Source organism: Lepisma saccharinum, chromosome 4, assembly GCF_977018435.1.
Source record: "Lepisma saccharinum chromosome 4, izLepSacc3.1, whole genome shotgun sequence".
Taxonomy (NCBI): domain Eukaryota; kingdom Metazoa; phylum Arthropoda; class Insecta; order Zygentoma; family Lepismatidae; genus Lepisma; species Lepisma saccharinum.
Window position 1 is genome coordinate 105,413,938 of NC_139232.1, and position 22,942 is coordinate 105,436,879.

Consider the following 22,942-nt stretch of genomic DNA (forward strand, 5'->3'; position numbering starts at 1 on the left):
CGTTGTTGACAGATTTAAGGTATAAAACATTTCAACTCTAACTAAACGCATTCCGTGAGAAATATTCAAAAATTATGCATTCACCAAACCGTAGCAGGTTGAGTAAAAGTACATTATGTCAGTGTACACAGGTGTACGAGCTGGAACAAATTTGTGGCTTGTTAAAATAAGTATATTACTCCGAGTCACGAATATGGCGAGAATGTGCAGGAAATTACAGTGTGTTGGTTCCCAAATAACGATATTTTATTTCTAATTAAATTATAAAGTCATTCTATTGTATTGAAATACCTGTAATGCGACATGGTTTCCCACGCTATAAATGCTAACATATATTTATTATTTATGTTCATTGAGGATCTATCAAGTTTTGTCGGTTCTTGTAAATAATTTACTTATAAATAGTTGTATGTGTGTTTGTTAGTCCTTACGTCAGGAGCCAGACTGCTGGTTGAACATAGCCTTTACATAATTATATAACATACATTAATCGTACGCAAAAGGATCCACACAAGTTAAGTGCTTATTGCAAAATGGAAATTTATTTAAATTTGCGACCTAAGTTTCAGCATTGAGAATTAAGTTCTGATCAAGAAAAGTCGTGTTCAACTTACCTGTATATTTCCTAGACTGTCCCTCTTTGAGATCAATCAGACTGCAGGATTACTACGTAGCAGAGGCCTTTTTATAAACCAATCTTTAACTATTCCCTCCATACATAACACCCCTTCCAGTCTCATCATTGTCTCATTGCGAAATAACCACACAAAAGTTCGTGAATTGTTATAGTGCTTTCAATTGCTTTTATATTGATATCCCCTGCCTCTGTTAAAAATATTATTTTTTTCATGTGCTCCATTGCATCGGAATAGAATGACAAAAGAGGTATCGTGGTGAAAACAGGAAGTGTCAATTGCATGCTCTCCTGTTGCTGATGTTATCTTAGTCACGACAGCTGACGAACACTATCGGCTACTTCTTGCCAAAAGTTCTCGCAAAACTTTTTACCAGTTGTATTGGGGATATTTCTGTACTATGTGCGACTCGAGCAAATTTTGTTTGCTGTATTTGTTGCATAATTTGCACACTGTTAGGTGGGTAAAATCAGTCTGCCGTACGGTCCATGTATGTATTATAGTAGAGCTTCTGTATACACTTTTTGAAGAGGTTGGTAATTTCACTTGCTTCACGGATGCCTCAAACGAATGTGTCTGATATGTTCGTAAAATGTCAGATTTGCTGCGTTTTCTGTTGTTTAAATCAGGTAAATTTGAGGTGGTTAAACAGTGTTATAGTTTTTATTCGTATATCGACTACTTCCATCCCCCTTTGCAGGGGATGTAGACTGTCTTTTGGTTCACTCTGAATACTTCTCCTGTCCATAAGAAACGGTTTAACTTTTAGTTATTCGTGCTATGTTGCGGGCATCGCATCAGCGTATTTGAGCGGCATACCATAATTGGATAAGATATATACGTTTGCGATTTTAACTCTCGTCCACAGGGTGAAGGGTCGTAGTATAAATTTATTTATGGCATAGTTTATATTTTGGCATAATGTGTCTCAACTAAGTTGTATACCTTCTTTCGTTTGTAAAATACACTCCTAGTATTTTAATTTGAACTACTATTGTAAATTGCACATGTATGGTTGGTTCTAGGCGTTTTCCTATAGGTAAGCAGCATGTCTTAGTGGTATTTATCAAGTACCAAATTCGATTTCATATTGATGAATGCTAACGTTCTTACTCCTGTTTTGTTCTGGCATTGTACTGTAACATCATCTATGTTTGCACTGACCGTGAACTATCCCTCTGGTACTGGTGTTTATAATCCATCAGAATATTCTGAAACGGTAGTCCCTTATGAACTATCAATTAGGACAATAACATCTAAAGAATATTTTGAAGCCATAAAAAAATTGAAACCAAAAAAATCAACTGGGCCGGATGGAATCCCTCCTTACGTATTAAAAGCATGTGCATAAATATTAGAAAAACCTTTGTGTTCAATATTCAATTTAATAATAAAAAATCAATACTTCCCTAATCTATGGAAATTAACGCAAGTCTGCCCCATTTTAAAAACAGGAGATTCTAGAAATATAGAAAATTATAGACCCATTGCAATTTTATGTGCACCAGCAAAAGTATTTGAACATATTATATATATGCGAATATTTAATCATGTAAAGAGTTTTATAAGTGAAAGTCAACATGGATTTTTTACTGGTAGATCGACAACAACGAATCTAATTAATTTTGTCCAATATGCACACAACATACTGCATGATCGTTCAAGTATGCATGTCATTTACACTGATTTCTCCAAAGCATTTGATAAAATTAATCATGCTGTCTTGTTAAAAAAACTTTCAAGCTTTGGGTTGACACATAATTTTTTATCTCTTATTGGGTCGTATTTGAATCATAGGAAACAGTATGTAACATATAAAAATGCTAAGTCATACATATATACTGCACAGTCAGGGGTACCTCAAGGATCCAACTTAGGACCATTGTTTTTCATTCTTTTCATAAATGATTTACCGTTACATGTTAAACATTCATATTGTTTAATGTATGCTGATGATGTAAAGTTATATAAACAAATTAACGGGCCCCAGGATGTTATGAAACTACAAACAGATTTAAACAGCTTATTTGAGTGGAGTGTTAAAAGTAATCTTGGACTCAATATCAAGAAATGCTGTTTTATGATAATATCAAATACAGAACATACCACACATTATGAGTACTTCATTAATCAGGAAAAACTGAAACAAGTGAAAAGTATTAAAGATCTGGGAGTAATAATTGATTGTAAACTAGAGTTTCATGAACATATATCTCATATAATAAATAATGCGTATAGATCTTTGGGTTTACTAATAAGAAATTGTCTCAATTTTAGCAGTACTACTTCTATTAAGCTTCTGTATAGTGCCTTAGTTAGAAGCAAACTAGAATATACATCTATTGTTTGGTCGCCACTTTACAAAACCCACATAAAACAAATAGAACAAGTGCAAAAAAAGTTTTTGAGATACCTATATTACAAGAGGTACAACATGTCTGCATACGCAAACAGAGTTTCATATGTCCTTTTACTGAAGGAATTCTCATTTATGACACTCAGCAATAGAAGAGAATTAGGACAACAGATACTTCTTTATAAAATTATAACTGGATTGTTGGATAATAGAGAGTTTCTTCACCAAATATGTTTCAATGCTAGCACATGTAATTTAAGAAAAAGAAATTTATTGCTATATAATATCCCTAAAACTGAAAAGTACAAACAATCAACATTAATTAGAATGAGTAGTATGTATAATAGAATAACATCCACAAATCCAAATATTGACTTTAATCTTAACATTTTGGAATATAAAAATGCTATAAAAGCCACACTTAACAGTGATACTTTCACAAATGGTTGATTATTTATTGTATTTATTAATTATTGTAGAATATGTTCTATATGTATCCCTATATCCACATAAATGTGTGTGTGTGTATATATATATAATGTAAATATATGTATGTAGATAAGCTTAAGGATATGTGCCCATTAATATGTGTATGTATTTATTTCATTGTTGTTTCTATCCTATTATGGTCATATTTATTCTGTACACCTCATGAGAAAGGTGATAATATTGGTTGTGGATATATGAATAATTTATGTGTGTTGTGTATATGTTTGTATGTGTGTATGTATATGTAGATGTGTATGTATATGTATATATATATATATGTGTGTGTGTGTGTATGTGTGGGTGTGTATGTGTGTGTGTGTGCGAGCACGTCATTACTCTACGTTATATAAGTGTACTTATGTTATAGTTAATAACTATGTAATATGTATGCATGTTATTTAATCTCATTTATATTCATGTTCACATTATTTATGTTATATTAATGCCTCTGTAATTGGAGATATCCATCCTTTCTCTGTAGAAGGCAAATAAATAAATAAATAAATAAGAGTTAACGGTCTTGTGACAATGCTGTAGAAAAGGGTCCAATGCCATTACGAAAAATGGTAGTCTTGAGGAAGTCCTCTTTTTATTGGACACGAAACGATTGATTTTTACTTTTAAATCTATAGCTATTACTAGGTCTTTTTTTTTAAAAAAAAACAGAAATCCATTACTTCTTTAATTTCCATGAAAAAAGAAACAATGGTCATACTACGTTACTATAATAATAATCCAAAAGCGCAACAGCCCAATATCGGGCCAAGGCTTACCTACCGACTGCTGGCCTCCCTCCCACGCGAGCCACCAAGGGGGCGTGGAGATCTGCAGCCAGACTAGGGGGACGGGTGGTCAGCCCGACCGACCCCCAGCCGTTGTAGGACTTCGCGACCGGATTACGCTCACTCACTCGGAGCTCCCCAATTTCCTCACGATGGTGGGTTGCCACCGGCCCTATACGTAGGCCGAATAAATTCCGACCAGAGCCGGATTCGAACCTACGCCGTCCCGCAGCGAACGATCTCAAGACGAGTGAACGCCTTAACGCTGTCTCAGGGGTGCCCATCTCCCCCAATATCATGTCATGCGTCCCCTCAAATCATATCGTAATCCTCACGAAGTATTTAATTACGACAGCGTGTCTACCAAAAATAAACTTTTTTCGTAGCTTTACTGAGCACTATATTTGATCTGCTCCTCCTCCCTGAACCGTGTTGCCCATCACTCAAGGCTGCCCCTAAAATCGTTCATCGTAATCCCCCCAAAATAGTTCGGATGAATACATAATAATTGATGTCTATTTGATTGAAATACCAAGTTAAACTGTCCATATTTTTAAATTTAATTTAATTTATTTTCCGGTTGATATTGTGATGAAAAATGGAGTTTTCTGTATTCAGGACTTTTCAAATAAATAAATGAATCGATCGATTTTCGAAAAACTTATTGATTGGTTCAATGTAGTAAATTTAATTATGTAAATATGCATTTTAATAGTGTTTATTTTATAATTTTAGTATTTAACACAATTATTTACACAACTTAAAATAATGAAAGAAAATTCAAACCAAATAACATGCTCCAGATGTATGACCGATTGAATTCTTGTTTCACGAGACATACAGAACCCTAGCTAGAAAATCTTACACTCAGAGCGATAATATAATACGATGCACCTGCTTTAAATGAAGCAATATACCAACACTAAGCACTATATTTTAAGAAGTGATGTTATTCATGAATATCGAGAATATCGTTTGTCTTGTAATGCAGCTATAGTATAAAATTTCAAATTCACCTGAGTAAAGCTTCAAACACGCATCCTCGTAAGAGAATATTGCGAGCGAAGCGAGCAAGAAAATGTTTACATCCATTTCTTTTCAGGCTTTCAAATATTATTTTAATGGGGTGTCAATACTTTCTTAGGATCCCGAGATATTTAATCTTTCCCAGCTTCTCTTTTGGTACGCTCGGGTCGAAAACGTGTGGATATCATATCGCTAAATACAGTATCCAAAATTTCATGTTCGAACTCTCTCCACTACAGAAATCCCTTGACAACCTAAGATTTAGCATTTATCAAGTGCTTCCTATCTCGGCCTTTGAATTTAATACTCAATCCTACCACAAAAATTTCCATGCCAATTTTAGAATTACTGTTGATATTGCCTCCTCCAAAAAGGTCATTCTCAGTCTCCACACCAGAATCTCCGCAATAGTCATAGACAATAGAAATACACAAGAATTGGATACCCCCTCAATTTAGTGCTCAATCCCCCTCTAACTAAAATTTCCGCCATAATCTATGACCTAGAGTTGAATACTGTCACCCCCAAAGTTTAATTCAGAATACCACCCAGAACACACGTGTCAATTAAGGCTTAATATGTAAGAGTTGGATATTTCTCCCGCCCCTTCGATAACACCCTTAAACACTTTCTTTTCTTCATCTAATGGATTAAATTTGGTGCATTTAAGGTGTAAAATGTTTATATATATTTTGCAAAAATATATAAATCTTGAGTTTTATATTATTTGAAGGGAACAAATCCCCCAAAAATTTCGATGCAATTATTATACTCGATACATATGTGATGGCAATCTAAGTACTTTCTAACGACTTCATGCAGTAGTGCTACGTCAATACTTGAGTTTTGAAGAAATCTACGGAGAGACTTTAACTTTGTTTCACTTTGCATTTTAATTATATTTATGTTTACCACCCGTATCACTTGCGTTTCTATTATCCTATTTAACAGTACAACTAACCAAATTAGAACTAGTATACACGTTATGTTGTTTATATTCCCCATAATTATTTGTTACACTGGTCGTCGTATTCATGTACCACTTTCCTCACTTCCAGCACCGGTGTTGGTTAAAACTGTGACGACTTCCGGAGGAGCTAGACTGAATTTTGAAGCACTGTTCTGGTAGTAGTTTCTCATTTTTCTGGTGGAACATCGTTTAGCTACTGAATTTGATTTTCCTCTAATTTGTGTTTCAGTTTTCTTTTAAGCGTACTTTGACTTACCTTTACTTTGTTGCTGGTGTCGCTTTCGTAGTTTGAGAACAAGTCACTGTCTTCTTCAGATTCCCTTTTCTCATTTTGAAGATTGGTATGGGGTCGGCTTGCTGCGGGAGGGGGTAAAGGTGGGGTATGTTCGCTAACAACCTGCTGTTGGTTCTCTTCTTGAATTTTGTTTGTCATGTTTTTTGCTTCTATCTCTGGTGTCTTTTCTTGCTGTGTTTGTTCCATGTCGTTGTGACTCTGGTAGTTGCCCTTTCTGGTTGTTCGGTTGCCTGCTGTTTCCTCTGCATTCCCGTCATTGGTCAATTTGTTCAAAACAACATCAATAAGTTCTATTTGGTCGTGTTGGTACATGCAGTACAGTCGGTTTTCGCCGTTCTCAGATAGATCTCAAATGTCCATTCGAACCACAAACCTCACACGTTGAGTTCTGACCAGAATATATCACGTAAGGTTTATAATTACAGACAGTCACAATGGATGGAATAGGCTTCTTCAAGGACATTTTTGCCAAGTGTACGCCAATGTGCACTAGATACCGGAATTTTGGTCTCCACATTCCATCGGTAATATCTACAGTGCCGTTGTCACCGAGTTTTTCACGCACTTGCATATTATGAACTTCCACTGGTAAATAGAATACGTTAATGAATTCCACTACCCTACCTGCGTCGCTAAATGTCACTTTCACTACCGTCCAATTATTCCTAGATGAATTTTATTTCACCGGGGTATTGTTCAAGCAATTTCGTCATCGTTCGCAGTCGCACTAGTTTCAAATAAACACATCTTCCATTTGTCGGAATCTGTATTGCCGAGATTTCGTAGACGTTAAGGTTAAACTGTTCATATATAAATCCATTGCACTGGGCTTTGCAATCAGACACAAAGCTTATCAGTTTGGTATTTCCTAGAATCATATCTCTCCTTTTACTTTTCATTAAATAAAAGCACTAACACAGTTCTAAGTTGTTGTTTTTTTTAATTTTTTAATTTTGTTTTACCTCGCGTCTTGTGCCTCTTTGATAATTTGCGAAGATGAGGATGAGTGATGAAATTGATGAATGGACATTCACAAACAACCATGCCGGAGCGGGATTCGAACCTGGGTCCCTTGGCGTCGCAGCGCGATGTGCTGACCACTCGACCACAGCAGTTCTCGGAATCTCACGGTACACGTATTCCAGTGCTCTCACGTAGCTAAACAGCGAGGAACGAACCTTCCTGGCAGGTGATCGCTCACGGACAAGGCGCACGGACTGGCGTGGAGCGTTTATGACCCAAGCCAACCGGCGGCTGGGAAACAACGAATCAGTGATCAGTTAAATTCTCTTCGACTGACATCGGGCATTTTTGAGTCAGAAAGCACCGAAAGATCCTGGCGTGACGAGACAAATGAACGTGTGATACACAGCATGTTGTCATGTTGTTCAACGAGGCACACACCCCCCGAAGCGATTTGGTGGACAGATAAAGCTATGTGGCAAAAAGTAGTTCAGCCGCCAGTTGGGCCTGCGATCAGTGTAGAACAAGACGGCACACAGGGAGAGAGACTTATCCTAAAATATGTATCGAAATCCAAATGGTCAAGAACATACGAATACAATAAAAAGCTGTTACATGCAAACTGACTATATTATGTACCAGTTTATATAATGATACACTTTCGACAGTAGTTGGCACTCTGTGCAAGGTTATACTACAATATAAAAACGTCAACAATAGATAAATGTCTTGAATGTTGGTGACTTATTGTCAAGCTTTGATTGTTATGTCACATGGACCAGAATACTGTGGAAGAATTCGTAGGAAAGAACTCATAGGCTCTCGTCCTCAAATTGCTTGTTAATTTCTTCCAAAGCCTCCTTTATTACACCAGCGTTCTCTTGTGTCCATTGAACCCTCGCCTTGTCTCTTGACAGCTCTTCGACAATCTCTTCTTCTGCAGAACCAAATTCTCCTTTGTGATCGTCGTAAAGTTTCTTCGCCTGCAGACAAAGTAAGGTCTAATTAGGAACTGGAACATATCTATTATACACAAGATAGCCCTGTTTTAGGCTGGGCGCCCCCAGTAATAGGAATATTAAAGATACTTATTATGATTATATGATTTGCTCCGATTTTGGTGGGAATGAAAACGTTCCTCCTGTGACCCACTAGCCACACCGTGATTCAAGTCCCTATCTTTACCATGATTCAGGACAGTTTTGAATCCAGATACGTTCCTCCAAACTTCACGGGGAGGGAATGTCAGGGGCGAATTGTAACATCAATAAAATCAACACTAATATTTCAAAATTACCCTTACTTCTGACATGTAATTAAATTATGTTTAAATTTAGATAAGACTGCACAAGCACGTCACCACCATTCCACAGCAAATTGTTCCTTGGCTAACCATTGAAATATCTGCAAGAAGTTGACATTCGCTGCGACAATTGAAATTCACATTACAGCATCCCTGCATGTGCATATGATTGAGTTTCCGTGCAAATGAATATTTATTACATATTCCTAGTTAGCAAACCAAACAATATTAAAATGTATTCATTCTTTTGACTTTTAATTATAAGTCTTTTATGGGGAGAAATTCACAAAAAGTTCGTTCTGCGTTAAATTAAAGTGGATGATAGAAAAGGTGAACATGGTTGCCAAATTTCTAAACTACTGTCCGAATGCTCTGGCACGTTATTGAATTTTTTGGGAAGCGGGGGACTTATCCCCCTCCCCCCGGTCTACCTCGTGAATTCATCACTGATTCAGGAACGATTCATTTCGAAGCAACCACGAGAGATTTCTTTCTTTCTGATCTAATTCAAATTTGTTAAAAGTCATTTTATGCTTAGATAGGCTAATCAGAACTGAAGTGGGATCCGAGTCACTGTGCAATCTGCCTCCATCGGGGATCGAACACTGCACGCATTGATTACAAGGCAACAGTGTTTCGATCGGGAAGAAATATTAAATGTAATTTTACCTCTGAGTGAAAGAAAATAATAATTCTAAAAACAGAATTTGAAATTTCTTCATACTTACAGTTACTCAAGATTGTTGCTAACATTGTTGATGCATGCCAATAGCATTTAGATTTATTCTAGGATATAAGAGGGGGCATGTTCACTTCTCTAGCTAATAAAGTCCCAGTACGCATTGAACGCCACTTTACTTCAAACAAAACTCAGAAAGATCAGTTTCCCTCTGACAACCACAGATCAGGTCCATGTCGAGCCGAAAATATCCGCCCCTCAAAACATTCCCACCAACAGCGTTCGTTTAAGGCACTGTCAACCTGCCAATTCAGTTTCTCTATAAATTTCTTAACGTGAAGTTGCAGTTGCGTTATCTTTGCTCGGTTGTGTTGTGCTTTTTTTTTTACAATGTAGAGGCCTTGAGAGTATAACGTTGCAGTGAATGAATGGATGTCTAAACACTGCAAGTTAAAGTGACAACAGCGCTTTTCAGAAGAAAAAAACAGGTGGGGGCTCGAAACCAGATACAAGACCGGACGGTTTCCTCTCGAGCTGTGTCATAGATACCGAACTGGCGTTCGAATGAGGAGCGTAACCATCGCCGGATCTACAAGCCGCAAAACTCCAAAGTCCAGCGGGTCCCGGAGACAAGTAAAGGTAGGTGTGTAAAGGTAGGTAAGTAGAGGGTGCCTTTGATAATATCTTGCGGGGTGGGTGCAAGATTTGTAGATCCGGCATTGACTGTAACCATAATGTTGTACATCAGAATCAACAATGTCTCCACAGACTGAATAACTGAAAGTCTAGTCTATGCTCTATGGTAGATTTTACTGTACAGTCAATTTTAAATGATTGATGGGAAGGGAGGATATTATTACTCCATTCATGCTTATGTCATCAACATATTACGTCGAGACTTCCTTGCCACCAATGGGGTCTCTCCAAATGCCTAGTGGTAACGCCTTGTAATAAAGGGTTTGCGAAGGCACATAGTGGTTCAGTTTCCACTTTAAACTCTAGGTCCTGTCTCGATTAGCCTATATTTGCAAAAAGTGGCTTAAAAACAAACTTATACTAAATCCTTACCATCAACTTTGCCGATCATTCTTCACGTGAAATATATAATCCTGAAATGTTATGCCACCATGCTTACAAAATGCTTTTTCTTAACTATAAGGTAAACTATAATCATTTATGTCGCTTACCGTACAGCTAATGCTTTGAAAGGAAAACTGCGAAGATACCGAAATAGCACGAAAACTTTTGGCAAGCTTGATGTACCTTGCTTGCAGCTTGTCAAAGACAGTTGAATACATGATGCAAACTTGTTTCAAGCATGCAGCTTTCGGTGACAAGCTTGCTTGACACGTGGTAACTAGTTGACTTGATTCAAGCCTGTTGTATGCTTAAAGCAAAATTGTTCGCTTTACATGAAAAGCGTGTTTGAAGCTTGAAGAAAGCTTACTGTGCTATCTTTGTAGGGAAGGGCTCAATGACAATCAACAAATGGAGAGAATGTATCATTAATCTAAAAGAAAAAGAAACAGAAAAAAATCATACCTTCTGCAGATATTCCTCTGTATTGATACGCCCAATGGAAGATGTAAACATATCTATCCACAATGTAGGGTGGTCAGCATCCCTGTCAAACAATAACACGTATCAGTGAGTTCATTTTGACTGCAGGCTGCGCGGCATGTCGCGGATGCCGCCATTTTCGACTCGTGACGTATTGCTTATTTTTAAGCAAAAATATTTAACATGCATGTATATATATTGCATAACGAGTACTAATCTGTGTTATAACAGTTGTTCAAAGTGGTGGCCAACTGCATTCTCGGCACTTTTTGATGACATTTTGTGACATGCAAAAGTTCCTCTTTTGTAATTCTTCCAAGTTCTGTTCGTACGTACATTGTCTTTCAGTTTATATATAATGTAGAGATTGTTTCTATAGACTCTACTTTTTAGGGTTCCCCACAAATAATAGTCACTTAGTTCCGCTCTCAGTGCTGTAGCAACACTGCCTGGATAAATTTCACCCAACTCGCGGTGATATGTTTCAGTTTGATATTCCAAACGTGTTATTTTTTTCCTCGTCTTATCAAATGTGTGATTCAATTCAAATGTTAAAAATCAATAAAATGATATTAATCAATGAAGGTATTACTAATTGCATGCCTTAAAACAATTACAATTCAGGCTTGAGAAATATTTATTTATCTGTTTTGTTTTCTTTTACCCAGGGCGCGTTGTTATGGTATGGCAGAAAACGCTCTTCTTACCGTCTTTTCTCTTTCATTTTTTCTCAACTTCATGTATGCGTATTGAAAAAAAAAACGTTCAAACTTAATGAAATTATGTTTTTCCTTGAATATATTATTATTTACATGCTTCGAAAGAAGTAAAATTGGGACTTAAGAAGCAATTCTCTTCTGAATATTTTTTATCCAGCACGCGTCCTGCAGGGGTTAACAATGGCAAGAAAACAACTTGCAAACAGAAGAAATACGCCAATCAAAATTTCATCAAAAGATGCCGGAAATGTGTGAATGCAGTTGGCCACCACTTTGAACAACTCTTATAACACAGGTTAGTACTCGTTATGTAAGATAAATATGCATGATAAATATGTGTGCTTAAAAATATGTGGGACGTCACGGGTCGAAAATGCCGGCATCCGCGCCATGTCACACAGTCTGCAGTCATGTGCTATCTCGTCCCAAAACCAAAATGAATGATTGAACTGGAAACTAATCATATTTTAAAAGTATGTCAAAGCACAAAACTTAATAATACAAAAAGGTGTCAATATCTATCACAGTTTTATATAATAAGCGATTAATGAGAGCTGCGTGACTTTCACAACACGCTGTACCAATGTACCAAGCTAGTTATAGATTTCTATGTCCGGGGCGAGAATATAATCTGTTCCTCCCGTAATTTGGCCAAATGTTACCATTATCCGTGTACGCTCTCTTAATTTAAAACCATTCGAAAATAGTAAATCAAAGCTAGAGTTTCCAGGTTCGAAACCTGTTCTGGCATCGATATATCATTGTGTTTATCCTATCTTCATTTCCTTATCGTCGTGATTAGTTCAAGGAGTATGAGACATACACAATAACAAAAACAGAAAGTATAAGCACAAGGCAGAACTTCGTAGTGGAATTTTGAAATTTATTTGCAGTTGGTCACGTGAGTACTCGAAAATTAATGTCCAGAAGAAAGGCAATTGAGTGTTTTGTTTTATAGCTCTAGTAGTTTTTCCTCTCCATATATTACAATTATGTACATTCATATGGAAACAGTCCGTGGAATTTAAGAATATATTTCCGAATATGGAGCTCCGCATTGAAAACCTACTCAGAAAAGATATACAGATTTCAGAAGACTTTTTTCATGTAAATGTTCTCTTAAAGCCAACTGCAAATTGAGAAGGTGTTTTCTGTGAAGATCCTTAACATAATGGAAGCCGTTAATTTAAACAGATGCTGCAATTAAAACCAATATTAAATTTCCAAACATCATTTCTGTAAATTATGACTGTGCACCCTTCTTAAATCTCCAAAAGTACAATTTAAACAAGTGTAGACATTATGCTAAGTTTACCGTGACTGGACCAGCAAATATGTTTCTATACAAACTGCTTAATACTGCAAATAAATTATTTCTGCTACTTCTTTTATATGACTCTATCAACGTTTATATCCTGTTGACTTTGGTCAGCGTTTCTGTGAATGTAGTTCTTCCGTGTTCGGTAGGTTAGATTGTCTTATTTCACCAGTAACACAGATTGAAATCAATTATATAAACAATATCTTAAACAATCATTGGGTGTGACACCTTGATACACCTGCACTACACCTAGTGTCAAAAAGTGCAGCGAACTCGACACGGACTGTCTGTACGATTTGAATGTTTGTTTGTTTTGCACCTGTGTATTTTTGGGCGGAACACTCAATTGGGTATCAACGATTTCTTTTAAAAATTGTTTTTGATCACACACTAAAAAATAATGTAATTTTTATCTTGTATTAACAATAATCTATTTTTGACATATGATAGTAATTCTTCTCGGAAAAAAAGACTGAAGCCTATTTGTCACCACAGCATAAATGTTAAGCAATAAAAATTGAATGCAGTGTAAAGGAAAATGGCTATTTAAAATACCAAAGACTGGAGAAATAGGGACGCATAGTACCTCCTCCAATTTTTGGATGGGGTTACTGTATCCCCCTAAATCCTTCAATCCAAATTGTACCCATTGCAACGCTTCCAAACATTTTGATGAGCAGAAGATACTGTCATTCAGAGAATCTCGTTTTTGGTAGATAAACACACAAACAAAAAGGTTATCTTATCTACGTTATCTCCCTATCCAAAAGAATTCAAAGTATCGTGAATCTATTATAACTACTCAATTTTAGTAATAGCGTATCATGCCAAAAGCGTGACTCGAACTCAGGACCACTGGAGTCATAACTCGATAGTCTAATCACTTCATAAGGAGGCCCGGTCGAAGAAACTGGAAAGAGCTTTCTACAAGCACACACCGACAATCGGCAATCTTCAGCGGATGAAAAATCCGCTGACACGAAATCGTATGAAACAAGAATAAGTAAACGCAGGTTTATGATTAAGCACCGTTTGCGACAGACACGGACTCGCCAACGGTTTTAACGATAGAAATTCGAATCCACCATAAATAGCTCGAGGGATTATTTCTCAGCCCCAGTTGTACTCAGAATTTATCGTGTGAACTGTTTCTGCCTCCACGTTATTGGCTGATTATCGATTGATACGTAAAGCGTTACCACGGGGAGTGGTGCGCTATTGAAGTGTCATTTCAGGGACCGTGTCGTCACATCTAGATCTACAGGTAAACGAACATTCCTTTATTCCCCTTTCTATTCTTCTTACAACCCTGCCAGAACAGTCATCACCGAGGTGTTAATATCGAATGATTTAGTGTTGTTCTTATTTCACAGGGGCGAGCCCATTTGCTTGTGTTAGTGTTCCATTAATTATCTGGGGTGTCACCTCATCACCTTTGCGTCCCTCTTGCGAAGCGAGCCAGTCGCTTGCGGCTGTCATAGCCGTAGATAACGATCCCCATAATCTACGTTAGATTTTATTTATTTATTTATCGATTTAGTTTATTTTACTTGGCGGTTTATGCCTCTTGGCTAATTTGCAAAGATGGGGATGAGTGATGAAATGATGAAATTGATGAATGGACATTCACAAACAACCAAGCCCGGGGGGGATTCGAACCCGGGACCCTTGGCGTCGCCTACCTTAGATTTTGTACGTGGTGGAGTTTGCTTTGCTTTTCTTTCATTTATTTCCCCCCGCGAAATACATGAACACTTTTCTTTATTTCTTTTGGCTCCGTTAGCTCGTACCTCCCTCCTCCGATTAGGATATAATTGATGTCCGGTTCTTTTGGACCCTTACGTAATTCAATAGAATCAACAGCTAAAGAAAGTATAGGATACCATAAACCGAGAAAAAGTAAGCCATGGTTTGATAATGAATGTCATAATCTAATACAAATAAGAAATCAGGCTAGACTTAGGTGGTTAAATAACTCTGATGATACAAATCTAAACAATTATAATAGAATAAAGCGAGAAGTTAACGCCACGTTTAGAAGTAAAAAAAGAGATTACTTGAAAAGCAAAATTAACGAAATTGAAACAAACAGCAAAAATAAAAATATCAGAGATTTATATAAAGGTGTAAATGAGTTTAGAAAGGGGTGGAAACCTAAAGTAAACTTGATAAAAGATAAAGACGGTGATTTTCTAGCTGACCCAAGCGATATTCTAAATAGATGGAAGAACTACTTTAATGACCTTTTAAATGTCCATGTAGGAGATAAATCAGAAGTAAATGAAGTACACACAGCAGAACCTTTAGTTCCAGAACCTAACTTGACTGAAGTTAAAGATGCTATTAAAAGGCTAAAGAATAACAAAGCACCTGGCATTGATTTAATACAAGCTGAGTTAATTAAATATGGTGGAAATTCATTAATATGTCAAATTCATAAATTAATTTCTTTAATATGGAATAAAGAAGAAATCCCTCAACAGTGGAAAGAATCCATAATTGTTCCTGTGTTTAAGAAAGGTGATAAAATGAACTGCAATAATTACCGTGGAATTTCTCTACTCTCAACAACATATAAAAATATTATCTAACATTCTTTTAACAAGACTAACCCCATATGCTAATGAAATTATAGGTGATTATCAATGTGGATTTAAACGTAACAGATCAACTACAGATCAAATTTTTCACATCAGACAGACACTTGAAAAAAAGTGGGAATATAATCAAAATGTCCATCAGCTATTCATTGATTTCAAAAAAGCATATGATTCGGTCAAAAGAGATAAATTATATAATATATTAGTAGAGTTTGGAATACCTAAGAAGCTTGTTAGTATGATAAAATATGCACCAGTGAAACAGAAAGTAAAATTCATGTGGGTATTAATATGTCTGACAAATTTACAATTCATGATGGGTTAAAACAAGGAGATGCATTATCTCCATTGCTCTTTAATTTTGCCTTAGAATATGCTGTTAGGAAGGTAAAATAAACTAAAGAAGGACTAAAATTAAATGGTGTGACTCAGTTGTTAGCATATGCAGATGATGTAGACTTACTGGGGGATGATGTAAATACAATTAAGAATAATGCTAAAATATTTTTCAAAACTGCTAAAGAGATAGGTTTGGAAGTTAACAAAGAGAAAACTAAATATATGCTTACAGGCCGAAACCAAGTGTTAGGTAATAATCAAAATCTAATTATTGATAACAACTCGTTTGAACCAGTTTCCAAATTCAAATATTTAGGAGTAATATTAACAAATGTAAATTATATTAAAGAGGAAATAAAAAGTAGGCTTAATTCAGGAAATGCATGTTACTTTTCTCTTCATAAACTTTTGTCTTCTCGTTTAATATCTAATAAACTAAAAGTTAAAATATACAAAACAGTAATTTTGCCTGTTGTCTTATATGGATGTGAAACTTGGTCCCTTACATTGAAAGAGGAACATAAATTGAGAGTATTTGAAAATAAAATCCTTAGGAAAATCTTTGGACCTAAAAGGGATGAGGAGACAGGTGAGTGGAGAAGGTTACATAATTTAGAACTACATAATTTGTATTCATGTCCAGATATTATTAGAATAATGAAATCAAGAAGACTTAGGTGGGCAGGCCATGTGGCACGAATGGGAGAGGAAAGAGGAGTTTACAGGATTCTTGTTGGGAAACCTGATGGTAAGAGACCTGTAGGAAGACCAAGACGAAGATGGAGGGACAACGTTGAGATGGACCTAAGGGAAATCGGTAGGGATGGAAAAGAGTATATAGAACTTGCTCAAGATAGGGAAAGATGGAAGGCCTGTGTTGCTGCAGCCATGAACCTTCGGGTTTAAGAAGGCTAGGGAGTTAGTTAGTTAGTTCTTTTGGACCCTTCCCGCTACATTCATTTGAATGTTTTTCCATCCTCCAAATTTTTTTTTTCACACGTTTTCGTTAGTTTTTCGTCGTTCAGGCCACCCGACGTATTTAGCGCGTCTCGCTACCAAGGACGTAGCCATACAGCCTAGTGGGGCTAGACCCTACAGTCTCGCCACACCTTATGGTTTGCATGAGACAGGGCCTCACATCAAGAATGTTCAGGGCTCCACCTGTCCTTTCCGCATCGGCAGCCGCCCCTTTTCCATCGCCCAATTTATCTACACATCAGTCCGTTCCAGTGACATCGTCGCACCTTCCAGGATAACAGTGCAGTCGCCGCCCGTCGACCCCAGGTTCGCAAAGATACGCCCAAATAGTTCGTGTGTTCGACCCCCGTCGCTGGACCTTTTAGAACGTTACGGACGATCTCCATTACCCAATAAACGCTCACCACAGCGATTGCTAATGGAGTATACTACGTCAGTGAATAAAGAACGTTTCATGGTATTTTTTTCTGTCCCCAATGGCCTCACATCGTTTTCAAGTCTATACTTCATGTAGAAAACACAAACTTATAGAGTGTACCATCACGGAAGAGTTTTTTTTATGACATCGCAGAAAGACTTGACAAACTTTTTAATAAAATTTCTGACCTCAACAACATTAGTTTAGAAATGAAATGTATGAAAGAGACAGACAATAGTTTTTTGGGGCGCCATGGCCCATGTATTCATGTAATATTTGATTTTGTTTTAAAAAAAAATCCTTGTCTATTGTATATAATTTCATTATTTGTTTGACAGATACTCCACAGGTAAACCCTTCAGGTTATACCTCTGTATATATTTTATGCCAATTTTCTTTCTTCTCGAGTGTGCCTCGATAAGTTTTTTTTTTTAAAAAAAAAATATTTATATATGAAACTAACGGTTCAAAGTGTATGGACAATTCGAGTGACCCAAACAATGTTCAAGAGGGACTTACCCTTTGACAGGGAATCAGCATTACGGATCCTTTTTTTCTCTCTCAACGTGTGTTTAAGTGTTTTAATGTTCAGTGTGACACGTGATAAACGTGTTCGACGTCAGCACCTGACATGAGAGAATGCTCTGTCAGCACCAGCTGAAGTCTAATAATACGCATGCCGTCAATATAGTGAACCGGAAAATGGTCCAGTGCTTATTCCAGCATGTTTAGAATATTAAGTGCATGGTTTTCTGTTATTTTTTTCCATCTTTTCACTCCCCTTGTATAACATTATTTTTTGGGGTTGGTGTAAATAAATTGTTTTCTCCAATTGACTGGACAGGCTGGGTACACTTCACAAACAAAAAATTAACTTCCCTTTGTGAAATCAATTTTTTGGCTCCAGGCAGGTGTGTCGTATCATTCCAAAGGCGTGACTCGAACCCGGGATCCGTGGCGTCACAACTCGATAGTCTAATTACTTCATAAAAAAGCCCGGTCGAAGAAGCTGGATGGAGCATCTTACAAGCACATACCGGCAATCTGCAATCTTCAGCGGATGAAAAATCCGCTGATACGAAATCGTATGAAACAAAAATAAGTAAACGCATCTTCATACTAAAAGCACCGTTTGCGACAGACGCGGACTCGCCAACGGTTTTAGCGATCGAAATTCAAATCCACCATAAATAGCTCGAGGGATTATTTCTCAGCCAGTTGTACTCTGAACTGTTCGTGCCTCCACGTTATTGGCACTGGTCTACAAAAAAAATATTTGTGAATGTTACAAGAACAAAACAAGCTGTTTCTAGAAGTTGCGGAGTCCCTGAATGCAGATCTGATTTCAGAATTTCTCCATCGGGCTCAGATTTCCTGTAAAAATGTTTTTTGTATTTTCCTACCTCAGCCTATGTTCTATATGTATTGGTCGAAAGGATTCGCTTTCACAAAAGTGCTACAAACGTAAAAGGTAATAAATCTGTCTCAGTATACAAAGGAATGAAGTAAATGAGTAACATGAAAGTTTATAAACATACCTAAAAATGTTTCCTTCCCGATTTCCTACGAAACTTTGCCTCAGGAACATCTCTTCGTAAGGTCCAGCAGTAGTAGGACAGCATTGCGGCACTCCATTTGCCTTGATACCGCTTTTCCATTAGAGCAATGTCTTGGTGAAACCGTTCACCGTGTTCGTCACTAACGGCACCAAGGTTAGTTGGGAAGAAGTCCAGGTGATCATTCAAGAAATGTAATTTTAGAGACATGTTGCATCCCATACGTTGGTATGATCTAATTAGTCCATGTACAATATCGCGATACTTCTCTGCTTTATGGTTGCCTAAAACGTTTTTACATACACTTGTAAAAGCCAAACATCTGTTAATTGTTGAATGAAATTCTCGTCATTCATCAATTCTCTTATTTGAGGCCCTATAAATAAATATTCCTTCTTTAATTTTGGCATCTCTGATTCTTGGGAATTTCTGTTGCAAGTACATGAATCCATGTGAAGTTCTGTCCATGGCTTTCACAAAGTTTTTAATTAGTCTCAATTTTATGTGCAGAGGAGGGAGATACACATTTTTGGGATCAACAAGAGGAGTGTTCGCCACATTCTTCTGTCCAGGCACTAATTCACTATGAAGAGGCCATTTGTTTCCCACAGTAGTGTTTTTTTCTGTCTCTGCTGTCCCACTCGCCTAAGAAGCAGCAATGCTTTGTGTACCCAAGCTGCATGTCAAGCAGAATTGCAATTACCTTCAGATCTCCGCATATATTCCATTTGTATTTCTCATATTGGATATTTGTCAGAAGCTGTTTCAAGATCTCATACGTCTCCTTCATGTTAACAACATGGGCAATTGGTACTGTTTGGAATTTATTTCCGTTATGGAGAAGTACAGTTTTCATACTAACTCAGCTGGAATCGATGAAAAGACGCCAATCGTATGAACTGTATTCATGGCCAAGACAATCCATAATGGATGAGATGTCATTACAAAAAACCATGTCTCCGTGGGAGAAATATTCTGAGAAGACGAAAAAAAGCACACTTTCGTATCGCAAGCGAGGAGATTCCAACCTTTCAGTCGCGAAGCTAAAAGTTCAGACTGTTGTTTAGACAAATTTAAATCCCGCGTAAGATCGTTCAGATCCCCTTGTGACAATAAGTATGGCTCCATTGATGAACCGGACACTTTAAATGTTGGGTCGGTAGTTTCTTCACCTCTTGCACTTTCTTCCCCGTGTTGGTCACGACAATCATCTTCACTCACAGTCACATTCTCAGGAGGCTTTCGTACCGGCAATTCTTCATTGTGACATACAGGTCTCATGGCTGATAGTAAACTTGGGTACTGCACAGTGTTCCTTGTTTTCGACGTGATTCCAGCTATTTTGGTCAGGCAGAAAGAAATAACAGTCTGTTGTGTGATCTGATGGTTCCCTCCAAAACCATGGGAACAGCAAACGACATGTGACGTGATCCTTTTAACCAGCTTGTCAGAAGTGTAACACAGGTCAAACAGCATATGTGGGGGCCCATGTTTTGTCTTGGTCCCCAACTTTACACCCAAAATAAAGTTCGTAGCACTTCTTTGTAAGAGGGGTAATTCGTCGCTTTTGTGACTTAAATGTCATCTCTCCACATATATAACAAAACGAATTGGGGCTATTTACGCAGGTACGAGGCATTTTCTTATGCACTAACACTACACACTACTTCTGAAACTTCGAATAAGCTAATCAAAGGCAGTCACTTCCCACTCGGTCAGAACTCATAATGCTGAGACGCACGTGACAACAAACAACACTGCGATTCTACGTGTTCGGGCATGACTCATTGACAGTGTTGCCATGTCTATATCTTATTCACGATTTGGTTTGTTGCAATTGGAGGAAGGTCCCTGGCCTTAGGAACGTGCTGGTCATTCTATGGTCATATAATGACTGTTATTCAACAATATCTGTAGACTAAATATAGGTTAAGCCACAGCCCAATAGGCAGAATTTTCATGAATTGCATTAGGTACAGGTTAGTGTGTAACAAGAAAACTGAGCCCGATAGGAAAAAAACTGATTTCATTTTCGAATTCAGCATCATCGACTTACCTTAGAACACCATTCACATTCCTTGTAACAAATTTCATGTCGATTGATACGTAAAGCGTTACCGCGGGAGTGGTGCGCTATTGAAGTGTCATTTCAGGGACCGTGTCGTCATATCTAGATCTACAGGTAAACGAACATTCCTTTATTCCCCTTTCTATTCTTCTTATAACCCTGCGGCATGCCCTCGTGGCGGAGTGGTTAGCACATCGCACTACGAAGCCAGGGGTACTGGGTTTGAATCCAGGCATGGGCATGAATGTTTGTGAGTGTCTATTCATCAATTTCATTATGTCATCAATCATCCCCAAAAGTTGCACAAAAAAGCAAAGTAAATAAAAGCAAATGAATAAACAATCAATCTTACAACCCTGCCAGACCAGTCATCCCCAAAGTGTTAATATCGAATGATTTAGTGTTTTTGTTATATCACAGGTGCGAGTCCCTTTGCTTGTGTTAGTGTTCCATTATTTATCTGGGATGTCACCTCATCCCTCTTGCAAAGCGAGCGAGTCGCTTCCGGCTGTCATAGCCGTAAATAACGATCCCCTAAATCTACCTGAAATAGTTACTTTACTTAATCTGTCCGTGTGTAGTTCACTGCACTTTTTGACACTAGGTGTAGTGCAGGTGTATCCAGGTGTCAGGCTGGTGCAAGGAAATTACTTTTAAACAAGTAAGCGAATAGCTGTGTCCAAGTTCACAAGATTCAACAAATCCCTGACTGCTGCTTTAAACGTTCATTTGATTAGTAAGCACGCACCACGTGACCATACACCACACACTACACCGCTTTAGAACGTAGTACAAACGGTGCAGATACAAGATGCCCTACTTGATACCAAATCCACGAAATAGACGAGTTGGTGTTCCACCTTATAACGTGTAATCAACTAGACGCGTGAGACCAGAGAAGCCAAAAAAAAGTGCAGGGAACTAGAAGAACTAGAAGGGGCCTCTGTTTCGAAAATGGATTTGAAAAAATATTATTAAAACAAATATTTGCATAAAGGAGATATTTAGAAATATAAAAGATACAGAGTGATTCAGAAGTAGTAATCATGTTTCAGCAGTTGCTTCACCTGAGAAAAATATTCATCTACAAGCACCTTAATGCATCAAGAAAATCTGTAAATATTGAACTCTTACTTACAGTGATTTCCATCCGTTAAGATTGGAAATGAGATGATTCAGCAAGTTGTTCCTACCGCAAGAATTGCCATTCGAATAAAAAAACACCCATCTAATAGCTTGACGGATGGAAATTCCTTCTTTCTTGGCCAATATATGATCCAGCACTCTGCAACAATTAAAACTAATTTTAGATAGCTTAGCTATGAAGTCATATCAGATCATTTCAATGAAATTACTTGCATTGAATTACAGTAAACGACCCAATTATATGGAAAAACAACCATCAATATGTCTTCAAGTTATAGATTTCCTCCTAGGGATTGAGGTCTGTTTGCTTCGAAGATTGTAAAAGTAACTAAGTTTCTTGAACCAACAATTTAACTTATGCCTCTTACTTATGTATTGATAATGTCTTGTTTCAATTAATTTAAGTTTCTGAAGTTCACTTTATTCAGTAATGCAAGCAAATTTTCCATTCATAATGTTCTATGGTCTAATATAAAATATTTAAGATAAAACTCCACAAGAATAAGCAAATTCATATATTACTACAATATTGCCCGAGTGTTTTAACACACAGAATCCCTTGTATTAAAAGAGGAACAAAGCTTTTGAGAATAAAATGCTAAGATTTGTGTTTGGACTTGAATGAGATTAAACATAACACCGCACGCACTGACTCGCAGTGAGAGCTCACAGTTTCCACGGTTAAAAGGTCATTGCTGTTTGCGGTGTTTCCACGTTCTACGTACATCTTTACTTGATT

General features: G+C 37.2%; 1 protein-coding gene across 1 annotated transcript in view; it reads right to left on the bottom strand.

The window, feature by feature from the left end:
* Nucleotides 1-8,138: 8,138 nt before the first annotated feature.
* Nucleotides 8,139-22,942, bottom strand: part of LOC145987296 (aminopeptidase N-like) — a 56,173-nt gene continuing 41,369 nt past the window's right edge. The window contains exons 10-12 of the mRNA XM_083121812.1: nucleotides 22,196-22,342; nucleotides 11,041-11,122; nucleotides 8,139-8,499 (exon numbers count right to left, since the gene is read on the bottom strand). Of these exons, the coding sequence (XP_082977938.1) occupies nucleotides 8,329-8,499; nucleotides 11,041-11,122; nucleotides 22,196-22,342 (400 nt within the window). The 3' untranslated portion in view covers nucleotides 8,139-8,328. The remainder of the gene's footprint in view (nucleotides 8,500-11,040; nucleotides 11,123-22,195; nucleotides 22,343-22,942) is intronic.